This window comes from Ictalurus punctatus, chromosome 10 (assembly GCF_001660625.3).
Source record: "Ictalurus punctatus breed USDA103 chromosome 10, Coco_2.0, whole genome shotgun sequence".
Taxonomy (NCBI): Eukaryota; Metazoa; Chordata; class Actinopteri; order Siluriformes; family Ictaluridae; genus Ictalurus; species Ictalurus punctatus.
Genome location: NC_030425.2, coordinates 16,063,390 through 16,087,435, shown reverse-complemented (window position 1 = coordinate 16,087,435; position 24,046 = coordinate 16,063,390). Strand labels below are relative to the sequence as shown.

Here is a 24,046-nt window from a genome sequence, read left to right as displayed (position 1 = left end):
ACCTAAATCCCATAGAAAATCTGTGGAGGGAGCTAAAGGTTTGAGTTGCCAAACGTCAGCCTCGAAACCTTAATGACTTGGAGAAGATCTGCAAAGAGGAGTGGGACAAAATCCCTCCTGAGATGTGTGCAAACCTGGTGGCCAACTACAAGAAACGTCTGACCTCTGTGATTGCCAACAAGGGTTTTTCCACCAAGTACTAAGTCATGTTTTGCAGAGGGGTCAAATACTTATTTCCCTCATTAAAATGCAAATCAATTTATAACATTTTTGACGTGCGTTTTTCTGGATTTTTTTGTTGTTATTCTGTCTCTCACTGTTCAAATAAATCTACCATTAAAATTATAAACTGATCATTTTTTTTGTCAGTGGGCAAACGTACAAAATCAGCAGGGGATCAAATACTTTTTTCCCTCACTGTATATTGTCTCAACGCATTGATGCAGTAACTCGTGCAAAAGTAGCCCTGACCATGTATTGAGTGCATAAATTAACATATTTTTCAGATACATACATTTCTGTATTATAAATTCTTTATTCTAATATTTTGAGATACTGGATTTTTGATTTTCATGAGCTGTAAGTTGTAATCATCAAGATTAAAACAAAAAGGCTTGAAATATTTCACTTTATGTGTAATGAATCTAGAATATATGAAAGTTCAACTTTTTGAATTCAATTACGGAAAAAAAAGAACTTTTCAACATTTTAAACATTTTTTTAGATGCACACGTATGGCTGTTCCATATCGTTCAACAGTATTGCCACCATGAATAAGTTAATGAACATAACAATTAATATTTGTCAAAATGAAGCTTCCCATGTAGAGAACAAAAGTACTGCTTTATGTAATGTTTAACAAGGTTGTAGTGGATTTTGGACAATTCCTGTATACAGAAAATCTTTTAAGCTCCTTTACATATTCCGGTTTGCACAAAAGGTTTTTTTAGTTTGTTTTTTATCAATAAGTTAAAATAAGTTAAAAATCTAAAAACTAAGATGACAAAAAGTGCTGTTATAGAAAGATAATCAATAACAGGGTTGTGAGTTATGGTGTATAAGTGTAGTTACTGCTATCACCCCGAAATTTATTATGTTCTTATAACAACATGTCCTGAAGTGTTTTATTCCTCTTATAGTACAGTAATTTGTTAATGAGTACAATTTTTAATTTGTTAATGAACGTCATGCTTTTTTTTTTTTTTATCAATTTATACATATATTTAGCCTAATATTGTGTAATATCCATGAAACAATCCTGCAATCACCAGCCTGTTATATAAGGAATACCACACAACAACCTGTGCTATTATACAAAAATAATGCTCGCTGGTGTGTCGAGGTGGAAGCCGAATGCGACTACCCCCCTGTCATTTCTCATCCTGCACTGCGGCCTACAAACATGGCCACCATTTACCGCACTTCCCTGAACACTCACCTTCATTCTAATCACGCACACCTGCATCCAATTCACAGCACAATCACAACCACAGTTTAAAAGGACTTTCAATGCATTCACTCTTTGCGAAGTTTTATGATAGTTTCTGTTTACCAAGCCGGTGGTCGTCGTGTTTTGTGTCCACGGTTCTCGATTCTTGGTTTGCCTAGATTGTGCATGTTGGCAATCGCCTGATCCATTGCCTGTTTTTTGACCACACTATTGTCTCATAATTTGGATTTTTATGCCTGTCTCTCTTTACACTTGCATCCGTCCTAACCTCCAGAATGTGACACCTCGAAGTTATGTTCAACATAAGCCCAAATGTTTACCTGTTTCAGAAAATCATGATCGGAATTATTTCACTTTCCAGGAAATATACATAATCTTCCCCAAATTATCCAAAAAAGGTAAATAATTTTGTGTAATGTTTATTTTATACTGAGGGGTATGATGGCTTAGTGGTTAGCAGTTTTGCCTCACACCTTCAGGGTTCAATTCCTGCCGGGAATTGTTTGTGAGTATGTGAATATTGCTGCTTGCATAGCAGTTGTGTGCGCTTATGTACACATGGTGAGAATGTTGCTTGTATTATTCTATGTCAAACAGTGAACTCTGGAAAGATGCTATTAAGCTTATTCTAATTTTTTTACTATTAATGTGTATTATCCACTTATAAGATGTTGTTGCTGCCTGTCAAATATATAGAGCTGGACCATAAGGGCAATTAGCATTAGTTAGATAGCAGTATAACAGCACTGGAACAGGATATTACCATCATTAACTGCTTATGTAGCATTATAAGGCAGGTACTCACACTTTGGCCCTGGTTTATTAAAGATTAACGTGTATAAAACACGTGCAAACGTGATAACATCCACAAAAACTTGCAAGCTGATTTTCTAATGGAGTCTATGGAGTATTTAAAATTAACAAAATAGCTTGTGAGGCGAAGTGGATAGCATTGCGGCTTTACAGTTCCAGGTTCCACAGTTCAATCCTAAAACTGGGTTACTGTCTGTATGGAGTTTTGCATGTTCTCCTGGGTTTCCTCCATTTTCCCCAGTTTGCTCCCACCTCCCAAAAATGTGCCAGAAGGTGTATTTTACTATATTCTAAATTGCCCCTAGGTGTTAATGAGTGTAGGAATGTGTGAGTACCTGCAGTGGACTGGTATACCCACCTCACATCCCACACCCGGTCCTCCTGGGGTATGCTTTGGATGTGCTATGATCCTGACCATACAGTATGTTGTCACTTGCATGTTTGCTTTAATGAAAATGCAATTTGGGGCATTTCTACCACTTTGGGAGGGGAAGCATGACTTTATACACTACAATTCAAATGTTAAGACACACTCATTCATTGTTTTTATTTTTTCCCCGCATTTTAGAATTATAATGAAGTTATCAAAACCTCTCAAATAACACATCGAACTATGGGAATTATATTGTGATTAAAAAAATCCAAAATAAATCAAAATAATTTAGTATTTTAGCATCTTCAACGTAGACACCCTTTTTGCCTAGAATTTACAGAAATGTATTCTTGGCATTTTCTCAACCAATATCTTGAGGAATCCCCCTGAGATGATTTTTAAACAGTATTAAAGGAATTCCCAACTATGCTGGACACTTATTGGCTGCTTATCTGAATATTTCACTCCAAGTAATCCATTTAAAAAAAAAAAAATGTAAATAAAATGTTCGTTTTCTAATGAAATAAATTAATATGTTGGCACAATTATATTTTTGTCAACAACACAGATTTCAAACATTTAATCATACACCTTCAGATCAAAAGATTTTTAAGATCATGAGAAACATTTCAGACTTTTGACCGGTAGTGTATATGAAAATTAATACACACGTAGAGCATGTATTAAATTTGTGTGTATTAAGTTTTTTCACTCACAAGGTTATAATAATAATAATAATAATAATAATAATAATAATAACAATAATAATAATAAGGTCTGAAATGATGAAAAAAGTTTCTTAAAATAATGCCAATATAACCGCTGCAAAGTTTTTTTTTCACATTAGATATTCACCAAACATTTACATGATGTAACTCATGCGATTATTCACCTGCAATATGCCCAATTTTTTCTCTCGTGATTTATCTCTTTGTACATGCAAAGTAGAATGTGTTATTTGGGATCTTAGTACATCAGGACCTAACGGCCCTATTCTGTATGCATGAGCTAGAATCACAACCACATGACATCTGACCTGAATCTCTAAAGCTAAAAGTAATGCAAAGTGTCTTTATATGTGTTTTATGTCCAGTATATGAATTTTAATAGTTAAATATAAAATTGTATTGAACAGCAGGATAAAACATGAAGCAGAGTTGTTGTAAAAGGTCATTGCTGATTACACATTAAAGTTACAGCCATATTTTATGGCTCAATGTCCTTTACAGGTGTGTTCAAGGCTGTCAAATGTGATAATGTGTCTCATTCAGGGTTTCTTAGGCACTATCTGACTCACCTTGATGATAGCTTTACAGAACGGATACCTTGAACAGGATTCGTTGAGCTTGTTTGATTTTTTTTAAAAAAGAGAAAAATGCAACATTTAAGTAAAAAGGCATCATTTATATATTTTAAAATAGTATATCCCACTGGTAATATGCATTATGTGCATATCCATAATGTGCAATATACTGTATGCACTCACACACACTAATGTAGTTGATATTAAATATAGTTGAATTCCCACAAACTAACTGATTTGTAAAATCTTTTACATTGAAGGATTACAAATCTTCATGTTGAAATCTTTGTTGGAAATTGCAAAAAATAATAAATTTTAGACAGTCATATTTGCATGTTTCTAGACACTGAAATAAATGCCACTTTGTTATAGCCTTAAGCTCTGCTTGTTATGCATTTATCACTGACTAGGTAAAGATACAGCCCACAGGGATGGAGTCTGTTCTATCAGTTCAGGGTCAAACCAGGAGATAAAATCAATTCATAAGGTGAAGAGATTAATGAATTTTCTGGAAATATCTGTTAACAAAGATACCATTAACAATACCAAGCAACACCTTCAAAAAAAACCACACAAAATACCTGAAACTAGTTTTTAAAAAAAGGGAATTGGAAAATGTAGATATTTCTTCTTTTTCTCAACCTTTGAGTGGCCAACAAGTATTTTACATGTGTTTGTGATGTGCAGACATTATTCACTTCAAAACCCTTTCTGACTCTCAATCTTTGCTATATATATTACAGTAGAAATTGCTCTGAGTGTCATAGACATACTGATGCACTTACACTTTGGCATTTAGTGGAAAAATGTTTATATTTATTCAGATTATGTGTTAGAAAATAAGAGTTTTATAGCCATGGAGTACTTTAAATTATTTCAGTCTGGCAACTCTGTAATTAACTTTCGTGTCTGCTCCTCCTCCTCTGCCTGAAATTGTTCATAGAGAGAGCATGGGACAGGAAAAATCTTGCATTTTGTTAGCATTTGTTGCAGTTCCCATTTTTGACCACTAGGTATAATTATAACTGTATGGAAGTGTGGCTACCATGTGTTCTGCCACACAACGTCTAGAAATGTGAGCAAATCAATGGAAAATCGGCTTATATCTTTCAAATGACAACTTTTTAAAATTGTTGGTGAATCAAAAGAGGTAATTAGTATTTCAATGAAATCAGGGCTTTTTGAACATTAATATTTGTTGAATGTCTGATATAAATGCCCCTATGGACGTGCCACCATGGATTATACATGAAATTAGCTGATATTTGTCACTTAAGGCTGACTTGGAGTGAATAGGAACTAACCCCTTGAAGCCAACTTGGAATCATTTGGAACTGGATAAGTGGGCTTGGAGTGATTTAAGAGTTACCTCTTAAAACCAACTTGGAGTGATTCAGAACTGGCCCATTGCAATTCACTTGGAGTGGATGGAAATGGTCCCTTGAAGAGGACTTGGACAGAGCTCCTTGAAGTTGACTTGGAGTGATTTGAAACTAGCCCCTTGAAACTGACTTGCAACAAATTGTACCTCGACCTGGCTTGGAAAGAATTGGAAATGGACCTTTGAAGCTGATGATGAGTCAGTTGTTAATGGCCTCTTTAAGATGACTTGGAGAAAAATAGAACTAAACCTGTGAAGTTGCGTTGGAGTGAATTAAAACTGGGCCTTGATGATTTAGAGTAAATTTTTATTGGACCCTTGAAGCTGACTTGAAATCAATTTGAATTGGCCAATTGAAGCTGACTTGGAATGAATTGAAACAAGCCCCTTGAAGTTGACTTGAGGAAAACTGGAAATGGCCCCTTGAAGCTGAATTGGAGTAAATTGCAACTGGCCCCTTGAGGTTGACTTGGAATGAATTGAAATTCAACACTTAAAACAAATTTTTTCTTCATATTGGAGCAATCTGCAAAAACTGTCTTTTTCCCACTAACCACCAACTTCCTCCTTGCTTTTTTCTTCTCTCTTCCCAGGTGTAAACACCTTCTCTTCAGCCACATGGGAATAATGACAGTCAGACTCAGTATTCTCTAGCTGCGTGGCTGGTTGTTGTGAGTTTGTTGTCCTGCTCTCGTCTCCTATATCAATAATAAGAGCCTTTGGCTGAAGTGGTGTCACGTTTCTCTTTAGCCAAGCAAATAGCACTCACCTGTTCCTGTTATCTGGTTACCCTCATCACTAATTCAACATCAGACCCAGTACCGGGCAGCTGTGTGTGTATGTTCAGGCCAGACAGCATGCAGAGGGGCTTGGGGAAAAAGTGTGAAGACGAACTGATGCAGGACGGAGACGCCATGAGCCCACAAACGCAGGACTCCAAGAGCTCGACTGGGGAGGAGGAAAGCAGTGTGGTGCCCTCTGCACCACCTTTACCTACTTCACCTCCTTCTCCACCGTGCCAGAGACCGAAATTGATATTTCACACTCAGCTTGCTCATGGAAGTCCTACAGGCCGCATTCATGGCTTCACCAATGTTAAAGAGCTCTATGCCAAGATCGCAGAGGTTTTCAACATTTCTCCCTCTGAGGTAAGCCACAGTTTAATAGAAATGAGCAAAACATGTATCTTTGAGGCCACATAAGACAGAATGGTGTTATTCATAATGGACCAAAACCAACATAGGCCTACTAATTATAATAAGGTCAGTATGAGATTAAATGGTCTATTAGTCAAGTAGTAAGGGTGATATTAAGAATCATTCCTTATATCTGCAATCCCAGTATTTACTATACATGCCTTCTATTTAAAGGTGCAGTTTGTATCTAAACCTATAACAAATGCATTTTTTCAAACATACAGTACTGTGCAAAAGTTTTAGGCACACGCAAAGAAATGCTGTAGAGCAAAGAGACTTCAAAATAAAGAAATGTTAAATGTTTCTACATTTTAACAAAATACTCTAAAGAGCGGTAAACAGTAGTAAATGAAACAAAGTCAATATTTGGTGTGACAAAAAAATAAAAACAAAAATTAAAAGAGTAGTCTCCAGTACAATTTGTGCAGTTTTATAAGGAAATGAGCTGTAAGTTTTATTGAGCATCTTGCAGAACCAGCCACAGTTCTTCTGGAGATTTTGACTGTCGCACTTGATTCTTATTTTTTGATTCTTCATTGTGTTTTTTTGTCTGACCAGTGGTCTCTCATGTAATATGCTGCTTTCTTAAATGACCTACAAACATTTTTCTGTAACATTTAATTTTGTGCTAGAAAACTAATTTAAAATGTTTTTTGTACTGACTTGATAATGTAAAAGTACAAAGTTTGTACAAAAAAAGGGTACCTAAAACATTTGTACAGTACTGTACATCAGAAAAAATGGAGTGTGCAGCACTGACATGTGATACGCTTAAGTAGTCACTATATTCCAGGTTTTTCTATAAATTCCCCAGCCAAAATAAGAACCAGTACATACAAATAATAAAATCAAAACAGGTTCACCTACAGGGTGAAAATGTAGAGTATTATAATTGTAACTATCAACATACATGTATGTACATACTAATTATATACAAAGAACAATACAAAGTTTTGCAGTGACCCTATTGATCACCAGACCTGATGTGAAGAAAGCAGAGTTAGAACATTTCAGGAAGAAATGTTGGGGGCAGTTATAAAAGTTATTAGAGCAATTAGAGTAATTTACACTATGTTCTAAAGGTGAAATGCAAAATGTTAAAATGATCACATTCTGATTTCTTGACTACAAATAGCTTAGGGCAGTTTAGCACTTCTACTTATCATTCAAACATAAAAAGGCATCAATATAAGGTTTCATTTTTGGCATCTACATCCAATTATTTGATGTTAATAAAAATAACAAAGTGGATTATTTAGAATTTTTGTGGAATCGAGTGCAACAGCACCACCAAAAGTCATGAAAGATACAGAGAATTGTATGAGGCAGAGTCTAGGGTTGATTTCTTTCTAGCCCAGACTGTTTATCTATGCAGTGACAATCTGTCAGGTAATACACAGAGTAACATGCACCCTATAATTGCTTCGCTGATACATCCGTAACATGTTCTCTGCTGTAATTGAGAAAACGCATATAAAATACAATCACGGAACAAGTTAGGTTATTTACTTTTTATTCCAAAATGTCATTGGACAGAAACAAATGGTAGATTCTTTTACATAAAAAGACATGACAGTATTGTAGGTTTAGTGGTTTTTGCTTTAAACAAAAGGCTTTTCTTTTTAGCATGTTTGATATTGGAAGGAACACAGCATGAAGGTTGTAGAGTATTAGGTACTTGAAACACTTGAAAAACTAAGAAATAATGTATTCAGCTGCTTAACTGCCTTTAAGTGTGTTGTACGTCCTACAGCTTTCTCAGTATGCCAAAGATGAGACCTTGTGACATAATGTATTACTCAACACTAATAGTTTCTTTGTCAAGTTATTGATGGATATAAAATTTTAGCCTCACATCTAATATCACCAGCAGCCACACACTATTTACTAACATACACCATTTGATCATTTTTGAAGAAACATCAGTGAGATCTAACAAACTAAATCTCTTGTATAAATCATCTTTATTGGGTATGAATAAAAATTTCTTTGCATTCTTCATTCTAAGGATGAAAAACTAACAGTCAGAAAATAATGGAATCCAGAATTACGAACACTCTCAGAGTGATATCGTAAGATCATAATGAATTATTATTAGTCTAAATCAGTGGTTCTCAACTGGGGGGCCCTTTAGAGACTTTTTTTTTGCAACAGCGACAAATCTAGCAACTTTTTGGGCAAACCTTAGCAACTTTCCAAATGTGGCCAGTACTGTACTACAAGCGCGAGGTCTTGCTTCCCTGCTGCACTCACACCTCACTCTGCTTCTGCTCTGTTCAGTGAGTGTCTGAGAGACGGAGATTTAACAATGTCATGGATAACAAGACGCGCTCGTCGTCTCAATTTACATCATTCATATATGAATGTTTTTAGAACGCAAGACAAATGCAATGCAACATGTTTTACATGTAAAATAGTCCATGTTATTACAGCCTAGTTCTCTTGTTCAAAGTAGTTATAGTGTTCAGAAACATTTTTGATCATTCATGTTCCATACCTGTCTGTTATATAGTTTTATCAAAGTCATAAAAGTTACTTTAGAAAAATCATAAAAGTTATGAAAAGTAATTAAAAAAGTACAAAAACACAAAAGCAAAAAATATCTATCTATCTATCGAAAACAGATTATAGAGTAGGTATATATATATATATATATATATATATATATATATATATATATATATATATATATGATAGGGGGGGGGGGCTTTAGTTACAAAAGGTTGAGAACCTCTGGTCTAAATGTATAGAGCTATACTGTAATTTTAATATATGTACATACATTTGTCTACATAAGTGATTTTGTCCTAAAACAGACCTGCAGAAATACCATGCATAACAAAGAACAGTGTCTGTACAACTGATATAATTAATGTCCAAGCTCATGTAACAAACCTGTTGACTTCACAAAACACAATAAATCTGCACATGTCCTTGAAAAGATCTCTTATCTACAGTCCTTTCTAACTATCCTAGTTAAGTTTCCATGCCAGGAAATGTGTTTATCTCCTCCAGGTCCAAGTGCTAATGTGTAGACTCAAGCCAGAGTGTTTTCAGGAAAAGCACAAATATGTTTGAGTATAAATGGACACATAGGCTGAAATATTTTTGGTATTTAGGTCACTCCATTGGTATCTATAAGTTAGGAATAAAAGACAGTGGGGTGTGCTGTTATAGGAAAATATGGGTGGTGTCATGAAGCAGACTTAGTGTGATCATCCAACAGCTGATAATTTTCCAATAACAGCATGCTCCAAGGTGTTTTATTGCTCTTATACTACAACAGTTTGCCAATGATTACACTATTTAATTTATTAATCAATGAGTCATGCTTTTATCTGTATATAGTTACATTTAATGTTGTACAACATCTGCAAGACAAGTTATCACTTTTCTCTCTTTTTTGATGTTTGTCAGGTTACCACGAAAACAGAAAATGCAATCTCTTCTGTCTTGACCACGACACTGGAGACTACTTCCATAAATGTTAAAAAACAACTCCTTGCAGAAAGTTTCACCATATCAATAATTATACACGAAAACACAAATCCCTGTAAATGAGTTGTTACCTTAGCAACAATATAATGTATTAGAACAAAACTGCATAGTGTTTTGAAGACTGATGCATGTAACACGTTGGGTCAGGGGCAATTTAGGACTGATAGCGTTGTGACAAGTTGAAATAAGAAGGTGATGTGAAACAGGTGAAGCAATCGTCTAATCCTAGTATTAAGGGTATTAACCCTCCAAAAAAAGGGTTAGTCCTTCAAGAGCAATGTGGAGTCGAGGCTCATCAGACACTTCTGGGTGTCTAGGGTGGGGTCCTCGAGAGGTCTGACTGTGCGCATTGTGAACGCCATACAATTAGGCAGCTCCGCTCGCGGCTCGCTCTCTTCTCGGCCGAAGGGAGTTGGGTTTCAGAACGTCGCGGATCCGAGGCAGCCAGCCGTGCTCAGGTCATGTGCAGATCTCATATGGATGTGGAAGAGGAACCGGAGACGAGCGCTGCTCTATCTCTTGCTCTGTCTTCCGGGTCCAGCTCTTCGTCGGATTTTGGAGTTCGCGTCGCGACTCCTACTTCCGCTATGGAAAGCCAAAAAATAAAAATCCTCTCTGACTCCAAGGAGCCAGAAAGGTGTGCCAAAAGCGTAGGGCAGCTTTCAAGCATATAAAGAGCTTCTTGAAGTGATTACTAAGGCTGGATGAGCTTTTTTCTCCCAAGAGAAAATAAATCTCCCCCACACCACAGAAAACTCCCTTTCTTGGGAAAACCATATGTAAACCCTGTTTATAACCCCGTGATGTCGGATAATTGGTCCATTGTGGGGAATGAACGGCATGGCTATTTAGCTATGCTGAAGGTGGAGGAGACACTTGCGAGCTACCTCTCTCCATAAGGTAATTTAGGGGGGCCTGCTTTGCAATCCAAGTCATGAAGGCCACCTTGGTGCTGGTGAGCAAGGCCTATGCGGCAGTGCGTCACTACATACAATGGCAGTCTTGCAGGCCTACCAAGCAGACCTGTTGAGTGAGCTTGACATATGACAGTATTCAGCCCTGTAGTGTTGAGTTCGCACGGGCATCCACGAGTTGAGCAGCCTGCTAATAGGCCTGATCTGAGAATGGTTATAAAGGCCAAGCAGACAAATGAAGAACCATACTCTTCAGACATACAGGTTCAAGATGCTGACACTCAAACTTATCGTTCCACATATTCAGTTTGAGGACTGGTTCATGACAATAGATCTAAAAGATTCATATTTCCACATAGAAATATCGCCCTGTCACAGGAAGTTCCTGAGGTTCACGTTTGGAGGCAACGCGTACCAATAATCGGTTCTTCCCATCAGGCTAGCTTTATCCCCTTGCATCTTCAATAAGTGCATGGGTGCTGCTCTGGCTCCCTTGGGACTCCAGGGCATCTGTGTACTAAACTACCTGGATGACTGGTTAATTCTAACACGATCCAAAGAACTGGCGATTAACATTGAGATGTTGTTCTCCCCACTTGAAGAGCTTGGGGCTCAGGTTGAATCTCAAGAAAAGTATGCTTTCTCCAGTGCAGAGGACATCTTTTCTAGGGGTTATATGGGATTCTACTATGATAAGGGTGTTTCTATCTCCAACATGCGTAGGGTAAATCCTATCAACATTGAGCAAGCTAAAGCTGGATCTGGGCATCCTCTCCAGTCTCTATGAGAGACTGTTGGGGCTTATAGCAGCAGCAGCCAATGTCATACCATTTGGGACTATTGCACATGACACCATTTCAGTGGTGGCTGAAAAGTCTGGGGTTCCATCCTTGGACGAATGCTCTGAGAGTACTCTGAGAATTTGGAGGTGACCCTGGTTTCTAACCTTGGGTCACACTCTAGGGTCGTCTCCTTATCGCAACAATATAATACATTTTATTACACATTTTGATTTTAAACATTTTGAATTCAAATGTTGCCATTTTATGGCAGAAATTTCACAAGCTAATATGTATTACAAGTATTACTTTGAGTATATAGAGTATAAGTATTATAACGTAATAATGAGTACTGTACTCTAGTAGTCCATGGACACACACTGCTCACTACTCTGCTCTCTACAGTTTCTCTACGCTCTTTTTACTCTCTCTCTCTCTCTCTCTCTCTCTCTCTCTCTCTCTCTCTCTCTCTCTCTCACTCACCCCTCCCCATTATCTCTCCCCGTTTACCCAGATCCTCTTCTGTACTTTAAACTCACACAAAGTGGACATGCAGAAGTTGTTGGGGGGGCAGATCGGCCTTGAGGACTTCATCTTTGCTCACGTCCGAGGAGAAACCAAAGAGGTGGAGGTCACTAAAACGGAGGACGCCCTTGGCTTGACCATCACTGATAATGGCGCAGGATACGCTTTCATTAAGGTCACACATACACACACACACAGGTTTCATTGACCTCTGTGTTACAGTAACTAAAGAAGGCCAGGTCTACCCCTACCTCTAACCTCATTAAGTAAGGAGATAGGTGGATGGATGGAGGAGAGACAGACAGACAAATAGAAGGACAGACAGATAGGAATATAGACATAGGTAAAGGAATGGAGGACAGACAGACAGACAGTTAGGTGGATGGATATAGGATAGACAGACAGTTAGGTGGATGGACAGACAATAGACAGACAGACATGTGGACAAATGGAGGACAGCCAGCTAGCTGGATAGATGGAGGACCAACAGACATATATCAGGACAGAAGGACAGACAGACAGATAATTAAATGGACAGAGGACAGACAGGCAGACAGAAAGAGGATGGATGGAGGACAGGCAAACAGATACAATTGTGTGCATAATGTGCAGGACCTGGAGGATTTTTTTTTGAAGAACAGTGGGCAGTTTAACTGCTCAGGACAAACAAGGGACTCATGAACAATTATCACAAAACATAAATTCGGTCGTTGATTATCCAGGTAACAACACACAGTATTAAAAATCAAGCATATTTAAACTTTTGAACTGGATCATTTCTGTAAATTAAATTATTATTTTGTCTTGAAGACTATATGTAAACATCTGTTATGTGAAATTGTTTTTTCAGTGCAGTGCTATATAAAAAACAAAATGCAATTTTTATGATTTCTTTTACCTTTAAAAAATTAGTAACATTTTGCAGATTCTGCTATGGGTATGTAAATTTATGAACAGAACTGTAGATGGACAGAGGACAGACAGATAAGTGGAAATATACATACATACATACATACATACATACACACACACACACACACACACACACACACACACACACACACACACATATATATATATATATATATATATATATATATATATATATATATATATATATATATATATATATATATATAGCGATAGATAGATAGATAGATAGATAGATAGATAGATAGATAGATGTTAGAATTTATCCAGTTACTTAACATTGTCCTTCCTAATAGCGGATAAAGGAGGGCAGTACCATTGACCGGCTGAAAAATGTGTGTGTTGGTGATCACATTGAGGCTATTAATGACCAGAGCATTGTGGGATGTCGTCATTATGAAGTGGCCAAGATGCTGAAGGAGCAACCGCGAGGAGAGCCGTTCACTCTCAGACTGGTGGGACCAAAGAAAGCATTTGGTGAGTCATCATCTCCTCCATGTTTGTCATCGTTGTCACCTCTGTGTGTGTGTGTGTGTGTGTGTCTGTCTGTCATCATCATCATCACCATGCTGCACTACTCTCATCATTCAGTGCTTGGCTTTTACTCATGAACAAACAGGAATCTTTTAATTGTCGCATTTATACATGAATTTGTACATAAATTTTGGCTGTGAAATACTTTAATGTTTTTGTTTTATTACATGAGCTTATTACTTTTAGGTAACGTTGTAGTTTTGATTTTAAAATTGTATTTGATAAATTTATCAAATAAAGGTAAGCCATACTGATACTACTGTTTCATTGGGGCATTGCATATGATCTAAAATAATAAATAAAATAATATAGCCAATTAAATCACAATCAATGCCATATAAACATATTGTGTAAAAAAACAACAACAACAACAACAACAACCTTATGTGTAAGAGAAAACACATGCACAAATATATATATATATATATATATATATATATATATATATATATATATATATATATATATATATATATATATATATCTCTCTCTCTCTCTCTCTCTCTCTCTCTCTATATATATATATATATATATATATATATATATAGTATATATATATTAGTTTAACGTAGCATTCAATTAAATGAAACAAAGAAATGTAATTAAAATATTAAATGTAGAAGTATTAAAAGAAATAAATTAAATAGTTAATTTAAGAATATCCCTGCTACAAATAGTAAAGACTATTATTGTTATAGGCCGAGTGAAAATAATTGAATGACTAAATGATTAACGAGCATAATTCAAAAAGCTGAGAATCCTTTCATTTCCTCTATAAAGATAGAAAGACACAAATCAAGTCATTCGGCACGAATCTGTTTGAAGACGGAGAAACACTACCACCATGTGGTCAGATCTCGTATTAGCATCAACTCCATCATGTTTCAGACACACACACACACGCGTCATTGTCATTACGTTTACAAAATTATTATTTTTATTATTAATGAAGATAATTACTACTATGCTACACCTAACTCTAACCTTCACCCCACTGACCAAAAGGAAATTTTCTGGCTCTTTTAATTTTCTAAAGTTTTCTATTTTTTCTAAAATAAAAATCAGATATTCCTATCCTTGACACGAAAACATTTCTCACACACTGGTACATAGTAATAAACACACATACCCTGTACAGTTCAACGTTCCAGTGAATTACTCATATTTGCGTGCTTATACAAAGTAAATCCTTGTCTTGAAGTGGGCCAGGGAGGAAACTAACACTTCAGTCTCACGTACACAGAGCTGGGAATCGTGTAGTTTGAAGTGTTTTGTGTTTTGAAAGGTAATGAAAGTCTGTCATATAAGAATGGAGAAATATTTCCATTACAAATGGATCATATAGTGGATTAGTGTGGAAGAAGGAAAAGGAAGTTCACTTATAATGGAAATATCCTGTTAATGACGTATTGCACTGATGAAACCAAGATAAATTATATCAGATTTCCCTCCACCTTTAATGTGATATAGCAACCAACAAAATACAAATGAAAAACAAAGATTTTAGGGGAAAAACATCTTTAATATATACATGTATATATATGTGTGTGTATATATATATATATATATATATATATATATATATATATATATATATATATATATATATATATATATACACACACATCTTGGATGTTGAATGTTGAATGTTGAAGCTATGGTCTGCAAAGAGCTTACAAATTACAAATTATGTATCAAAAGCAATTTGACCGATCTGGAAAATTTTTGCAAAGAAGACGTTCTTATGCCATTTTCATGGATGCTAATTATCCACATTTTATGTATTTGCTAATTCTACGCTTAAAAAATTAAAATACAGCCTGTCAGCAAAGAAACCTCACAAAAATGAGATACTCTTGCCGGAGATGGGTTAAGATGTTTTTGTTCAAACACGTTGAAAAATGGACTAACAAAATGTTACAAGGGCTAAATGGCCCCGTAATTGTAATGTACTATCTCTTAAATACTAAGCTGGAGCTAGATTAGCTTTCTAGCTCAACTGCAAGACAATAATCTTTTAATCGCAACCTTCTTTAATGATAGTGATACATAAAGTGCAGTCAGTAATGATAATGATCTGGCCATTTATAATTTCAGGGGTTAAAGACACGAATGCTATTGAGATGGAACAGCTCTAATCTCTTTTAGCATGGAAATCATTCAGCTGCAGTGTGGAGACTAAGCAAATGCAGAATTAGTTTTAATATGCATATGGTGAAAATGAGTATGCCTATTCCCCCTCTCCCTCTCTGACAGAAAATTACTGTTAATAATTGAAGGGCCTTTGATTATCATTATACCATTAGCTAATTGGATGTTTGAAAATGATGGATTACCATTCATGGGCACAATGCATGTAATTACGCTTATCTTACAGTATGCAACAAGTGAGAAGCGCAAGCACAGCTAAGCCAGATGGGACAAAATGGCCACCATACACTTCCACTCAGACTAAACTGATGTCTTATTTAGCAGGGATTGAGCCACATTGTCCTTTACAGACTCAATACAGGGACTTGATATGGCTCTGCTTAGTTAGTGGCATTAATAATGAAACAAACCAAAGTAGATGTTTTATTATATTAGCAATTATGGAAAAATACAACATGAATGCACAGGGCTGTGTTCCCTTTGTCAGATCCCCTCAATAAAAGCCTTAAAGAGGCTGATAATGAGTGAGACAGGCCTCCCAGGTCCCTGACAACATTGCACATATTAGCTTCTCAATCTGAAACATTCTTCTAAACCACATAGCATTGTTTCTTCCTGACGTGACACTGGTTATTAGTCATAAGAGTCACAAGTCATAAAGATGGACTGAGTTCATAACTGGGTCCTTGAGCAAAGGCCTCAAGCTCTTAAGGAGTCCAGGAGCACTTAAAAAGTGCTGACCCTGTACTCTCACCTGTACTTGCTTTTGTGTGAGATGCTAGATATAAAGCTACTCAAGGTCATAATACAAAATCTAGTATATCATGCATTTTTCTTATTTTCACTGTAAAACTCACTGTATAGGTTCCTGAGTAGTGCAACAGAAAAGTGTTCACCCTATCTTTGGGATATCACAATCGTAAATTCTGACAAAACTACTTTCCCCAGCTCTCTGGGTGGGAGGCATACTCTCTCTCACCTGTCAATCACAGTAACACTAGCCAATAATGGATGTATGCGAGGTCAAGTATGCATCCTATAACTGCCCGGTGACATAACATGAACCCTCATATGCTTCAGTTGTAAGTCACTTTGGATAAAAGCATCACACAAATGAGTAAAGTGAGTGAGGATAGTGGATTATATTTTATTTTATATCGTACATTTTAGTTTGTATACCAAAATTATATGTATAAGTATTTAATATGGTAAATACACTCTACTGCCATTAAATTTCTATAAAATCATCTGGAAATATACAGTGATATACTATAAAAAGCACAGTAATTACCTATAAATATATTACAGTACTTTCCTCTAAACCATTTACAGTTCTGCTCCCAGTATCTTACTGTTTGTTGTTTATGTTTGTTGTCATGGTTATATAGTATCAGGAGCACTGATATAGAACTGTGATTGTATTGTGATTTTTGATGTACGATATAGGTGTGCTGATAAAAGAAGGGTCATTCTATCTCAAGTGGTCCAATGCAGGTTGTTTGACTATTTTTAATTTTGACAGTTTGTTTTTGAGTGAATACATCTATGTATTGGCATTGCAAGCACACCAATTATTTAGTTTTATTTTACTTTGTTTAACTACAACGGCCATCTTTGTGTCATGGCACACAACAAATATTGGTTATGCAGTTGTTTACGGAAACTTCAATATCTTGGCTCATGATGGTCCTAGCTCCCTGGAACACATTACAAGGTGGAAGTACATATATAAACATTTTGAAAATTCTTGTTCCTTAGACTTAGAATTTAAGTCCAAATGTAATGCTCAAGATTGCTCACAGTTCCACATTTAGAGTCACTTTATCATGGCAAGGGTTCGAGTCTAAGTTCTTCTCTTATATTTTTTTATGGGGGTGAGAAAGTGCATTAAAAAAGCCACTCACTTTCAGGTTGAATATCTTTGGTGGAGGACCAGATACAAACCTGAAATTTTCACAGAAATAAGTCCCCTCAAGTAGCATTCTGTTTTAAAAATTGTGAGTTTGAGGTTGGAGGTAAACTCTGCTAGACAATGGACTTCACTGGCCAGATTTGAAGAACCAGCCTGATCTATCATGTTGGTACAGGTATACAGTTGTTATTCATGAATAGAATTAATCCATATATGAAATTACAGTGTTCAGTTGGGTGTTTAATAAATGAACAGTGTCATAAACAGAGTTGTGGTGCTGTTTCTCCCCTGATAAAAGCAGTAAGTGAATTCTGAGCTGTAGTTAACTGTAGTACTGTATGTTGTAACTCTGAATGTTTGAATCCATAGAAATGGCTTGTTGGTTATTTAAATAGATAAATAAAACAGCAACTAAAATGGCTGTGTTTGTAAAATCTATCTTCCAAGGATGAAATTAGTTCATTTTCATTATGTGATGTAGCACCTAAATCTAACCTTAACCAGTAACCAAAATGAAACCTTTTGGATCGTTTGGTAAAACCACAGAAGTATAAATTAAGTGCAATCTTAAGTCTTGTGGTATAAAACTCACTCAAAGTGATTTAATATACAATTCCAGAAAAGGAAACATTAGGAGTTTTAGGAGTAATGTAACTGCTTGTGAGGTCCATAATTTCAAATGAGATACATGAAGAATTTACTACAATAACAAAATATTTTTTTTGTCAAATAATAAACATATAAACTTTGTTGTTTTTATAATTGGGATCAAAGACCTTAGTCATGCTGTTAAGAAGAAAATAAAAAGCAGACATGTGAAAGTTCAGCATGACAATGTCCTTGATTAGATTATGTACATTTTTTCAGAGTAGTGTAATTGTGTTGCAATGCCAAAAAAAGAAACAGTGAAGAAATGTGTTCTTTTCTGAGTAGCATTTAATGAAAAGAATTGTCTTTTCAGAATTGTTTATTTAGATTTATTTCAATATTTATTATAAGCCAATCATCTTCTTTTATCAGAAGAATGACACATTTGATTTTTTTTTTAATTTCCCCATAATCTTATTAAATCTTTCTAATTATGATTTACAGTGATTTTGGACAGCAAGACATAAATCTGTGAGATCATCCCCACTGAGCTGAATTATAAAAAGTCATTCAATTTCACACACATTGTTCCTCTTTTTAATTGGGAGAATTAAAAAAAAAAACAACCCAAAAACTAATTAAACAGTAGTACAAGTACACAAGCCTTTGTGTAAATGTACATTTCTTTTATCTTTATCTGAGATAAATGGAACATTTTATGAAGAAAGCTCCCAACTTTCTAAACACTCATGCTTATGTCATTAGCTGGCATTAATTTTTGAAAGAATTGGTTTAAAACAGTTCTGTCCTCTGTGAGCTGTATGATCATTTATGCTATGATCTCAGAGCAGGTGGTAATATGATTACTTCATCAGTTAATTCTGAGGGTTTTTTTTACTTGAGAAAACTTATAATTGCATAGAAATTTGATCCAAGTCTGTTTGTGCATCTCCATTGAGACATGATTGGTCAGAGGACACGAGCGCCAAAATCCAGTGAGGGCAAAATGGTCAGTGGGAAAGAAACTCTGCGTCTGCGCTCAAAAGGAACGGCAACCGTTCAGGAAGTGGTGAGTTACTGATCAAGTTGCCATGGTGATGTGAAAAAACGCTGAATGCCTTAAACCCAAGTCATTCCTCTCTTGTATCTCTTCCTCCTTTCTTCCCATCAGCCCAGTGAATATGAAGAGAAGGCCATCAAGATGGTTGATGATCTTCTCGAGAGCTACATGGGCATACGGGATCCTGAACTTGGTGAGATGTGGTTTTGCTTGAATATGTCATATCCTCTCTAAAAAATTCCCTAAAGCAGTTGATATTGCGTAAGTCAAGCCTCAGCGCATCAATAATAAACACAGAACACATTCCAGTTTCCCAGTCAGCGGTACGGAAAATGGATGGATAATTAAATTGAATGAGGGAAGGAGATCATTAAGTTGTGGCTACTACTAAGTAGTACTATGAGGTCATGTGATCCACGTGGTAATAGGGTGTGATTATTGTTCTGCGCTCCCAACAGGTGTGTGTGTGTATATATACAGGGTTTTTACGGAAACAACCACATGCTTTGGAAAACAAGCATCTGTTTTGGTTAAGATATAGAGACTAGAAATATTTACATGCACAATTGATTATTATTTACTGAACTTTTTCTTTCTTTCTAGAATCGAACTAGAATATTTCTTGTAGGATATTCATTTTGCACAAGTTTCTTCAAATAAAGCAACCAATGTTTATAATACACAAAACAATGAATGTCTCAGTTCTATAATTTGCAACTAGATAAAATAGACAATATCATAATGGTAAGAGTTATAGTCTTATGTTTAATAATATTTAGTTAGGGTTAGTTCACTGTGACAATTCCAAAAATGAAGCGAGTAAAAATAAAATCTTTACTAAAGATACTGCATGTCTTCAGTTTTAAAGTTGATAAAAAGTTAAGTTTCAATAAAATTCATTAAAATTCCAATGGCATAGAGCTCTTATCATTACTACATCTTCTATTTTATCTAGTTATTGCAAATTATAGAATGGAGATGTTCAGTTGTAGGGATGTCACCAACAGTGCTCATTAAAAGCAGAGTTTATAATAAGATCTAATAGTCATAATTGAGATTAGACAAAAAAAAAGGAACTTCATTTTGCCTTTATATAGCAGTATACAGCACAGCATAGTGACCCATAGTGACTACTTCTACCATTAATGTCCTTTTACACTCAGTTATCTTGAGCTTTGGGAATAGAACAAATTCCAATATGTCAGAATCTTGGTCTAAATGTGGAGCATTCTCAGAAAATTCATTTTACAGTGGGAACAAGTTTCAATCTCTTGAGTCTAACCAGGCCCTTGATGATGACATTGTGAAGAGTGTGAGTATATGTTCTTCACAGTTCTTTGCAGACTGAACAATAGATCTATGGGTCAAAATGCAGTACAATATCATGCAAATCCCTTAGAAATGCATGGAAACATGCAGATTGATACAGTGCAGATGCGTTTGTGACACATGGTTGTAAACTGACATTATTTAACCTCAATTTAAGTTTAATATACCTTTTAGAAAACATAATGTTTTGTTCCAGAGAGATACAATGTCATTTTGTTCTTCTAAAACAGTTCAACTTTGTGTTTCTTTGCAGCAACCACCATTGTAGAAGCCGCCAAAGACAAGCAAAATCCAGATGATTTTGCTGAGGCTCTAGACTCTGTTCTAGGGGATTTTGCCTTTCCTGACGTATTTCTGTTTGACATCTGGGGAGCTCTAGGGGATGTAAAAAATGGCAGAGTTTAGGCCAATGGCCAATTTTTCAATCTGGCTATGTCTCTCGGTATTCTTACACTCAGATTTTGGTATTATCACAGTATTCTCGTGTCAGATGTAGCTGCTTTAAAAAAAAAAATTCTTGGCTGCAACTGGCTGTCCATTATTCAACAAGAGATTTAGAGCTGTCACTTCAATTTCACATGTATATTATTATACTCTGACAGTTCACAACCTTAGCTGCAGAGCTCTCACGGCCCCAGCAAACCCCTGAGTGCAAAGACCAGAAGTGTGCCGTGTCATTAACCCGTTCTTGAAGCAAAAAATCTCAGAAGACCTCATGTATGAACCAGTGACTGGGGAAAGCAGTGATTGTGAGATTATAAAAAATATATATAAGTTTTGTATCTAATGTTTGCTACTTTATCAAAGATGGAAAATTTCATTGATTTGTTAAACCATATATAAAATCAACTGGTAATTATAATAAAACACAACTCGCTCTAAACATTGTTGGTGCAACTCATCCTTACATTTGAAAATAATTACTATTCCTTTTACTTGACAGAACTGTTTATTGGAAAGTGAAATCACAAAAGCTTAATCTAATTTGAGGTTATATACTGTATGAAAAAGATTTTGGGTGAGATTTATATATCCTGGCACAATTATTTGGGCCAAGTGTAAACCTATTTTCACGGATATATATTAATTTCGATTTAATAATCAGCAAATGTACACCATGTGTTCAGTGTAAAACACTGAATGCTTAAAAAACAAAATGCATTATTTAAAGTTCAGCATCTGGAAGTGTTTTTCAGACCAGACTGAAACTAATTATTACTAAATAGCTTTTCGGAACATATTTGAGTCATAACATGATGCACATGCTCCAAATATTCAGTTATTGTTTATCTTTATTTGTCTTGAAAGAGCATTTGCTGATGAACACACTATTTATACTGTGGTGTCTGCCCATGTAAAGGTCACTTCATTATATGTCATAAAAGATCAGGTCACTTTATAACCACAGCTTTATGGGAGCTGACCTGAATTGGCAAGCCTTGACATGATACTCTTCAGTTTGAGCTTTTGGCCTATGATGTCTGTCATTTCTATCTAATGTTTGCTTACAAATGAAGGTCTTCTTTTCATGTGCAGATATTTATTGTGGTGTGTATATATGAAATATGACATGAACTACTGCAGTAATGTTTATCTGCATTAAAGACTCATTGTAGTACACAGAGGCCTGGACTTCTTCAAATGTATTAAAGGGGAACAGTCATGTCTATTTATTTTAAAGAGTGGAAAATACTGGACTACTCATAGATTTAAAAAGGAACCATGATATATACCATTAAAGCCATTTTACTGAAATAAGTCATTGGACTCAACTCCCAAGAAGAAATATGTGTCATGGCATACATGGTGGCATATTAATATTGCTTATTATATAAAAAGTGGTAATACAAACCTGAAATATAGAACATAGTTGCTATATCTATCTGTGTTCGGAATGGCATAGAGGTATAATGCAATGTCACTGTCTGTATCTGTTTTGTGCTCCAAATATCTGTAACTTTATTGGGATTTAAACCCCAGATGGGTGTGGCCTAAACCAGAAGACTTAGTCCACTGTCAGCATAGTCATGTGGCTGTGACAGTTCCTCGACCTCACCTACGTGACCCCAGTTCAAAATTGGTCTCAACTAGCGATGACATTTTTTAAAATTCAGCTCATGCAGCTATTATTTTTAAATGCAAGAATTCTCACAGAAATGAGAATTACCTTATACAATCTCACTATTATACTTTTTATAATATCCTTGGAAATTCCCTACACAGTAGCATTGTGTAATACTTATGTGGGGCTTAGTATATATAGTATGCAAGTACACCCAAAGAAATCTGGAATAAAATAATAAAACAATTCTGTATTTGTAAATCTATATTTCAAAATGTCATATGATTTTTAACAAATATTTCCTCAAAGTTGGTGTAGTTGGACTTGATCACGTCACTGTTTGACTGAGTGACTGTTCCCGTTCAAATGTAATTTGGATCATGTATACTGCATCTTGGAAATCACCTTAATTTCCTTACCATATATTTATCACAAACAAATTGTGTAGATGTGTGAATGTGTATGTGATTGTGACCTGCGATGGATTGGCACCCCTTCCAGGCTATACCCCGCCATGTGCCCCATGCTCCCTAGATTATTCTCAAGGCTCCCTGTGACCCTGTAGGATAAGTGGTATAGAAAATGGATGGATGGATGGAATTGTGTAGATTTGTCTCATCGTGTTATATTTATACACTGTGTAGACAGCTTGTATTATTTTCAAAGTGAAGACCTGACAATGTACAGCATCTTGGAAATTTATTTCACGAAGTTACCAATAAAACCTTGTATGTACTACTTTTTAAACTGTTTAGTTATTATAATAAGTGTGTAATTGGGACTTTAGTGGAGTGTCTCTTGTATTTTCAGTGCTTTATTCAACATTATACCACAGCACTGTTGAATTCTCGAATCTGGTTTTTGATTCATTTTCTACAGCAGCTCTGAGAGGTGTTCCAGTTGTACTTCAAATCACAGGGACTTGTATGGTGAACACACAACATGATGAACAGATTGAAAATGTCATTGTTATTTACCGAAGAAAAACATACATTTTTGGAATGAGTCTCTTTGGAACAGTTAGAAAGTCTTCTGGACAGATGTGTTTGAGCTTTCTTGGTTCTCTGTAACATGACAAGCTGCATTTTTAAAAATTTACTTCAATAATCCATTCTTATATCATGTAAATGATAACAGAGCTAACAGAGTGTCATGGAAATTCCAAAAAATTACATGCAAATATAAACTGATAAAAAATGTGAATTTTTGTTCATAAATTAAAAATAATAATTCTTGACAAATTGCTGT

The 24,046-nt window shown here is 35.5% G+C and overlaps 1 protein-coding gene across 1 annotated transcript; it reads left to right on the top strand.

The window, feature by feature from the left end:
- Nucleotides 1-5,930: 5,930 nt before the first annotated feature.
- Nucleotides 5,931-23,811, top strand: gipc3 (GIPC PDZ domain containing family, member 3). The gene is made up of 6 exons (XM_017477817.3): nucleotides 5,931-6,468; nucleotides 12,222-12,407; nucleotides 13,459-13,639; nucleotides 19,307-19,416; nucleotides 19,519-19,600; nucleotides 20,990-23,811. The coding sequence occupies exons 1-6, from the start codon at nucleotides 6,160-6,162 to the stop codon at nucleotides 21,139-21,141; spliced, it is 1,020 nt and encodes a 339-aa protein (XP_017333306.1). The 5' UTR covers nucleotides 5,931-6,159; the 3' UTR covers nucleotides 21,142-23,811.
- Nucleotides 23,812-24,046: the final 235 nt, after the last annotated feature.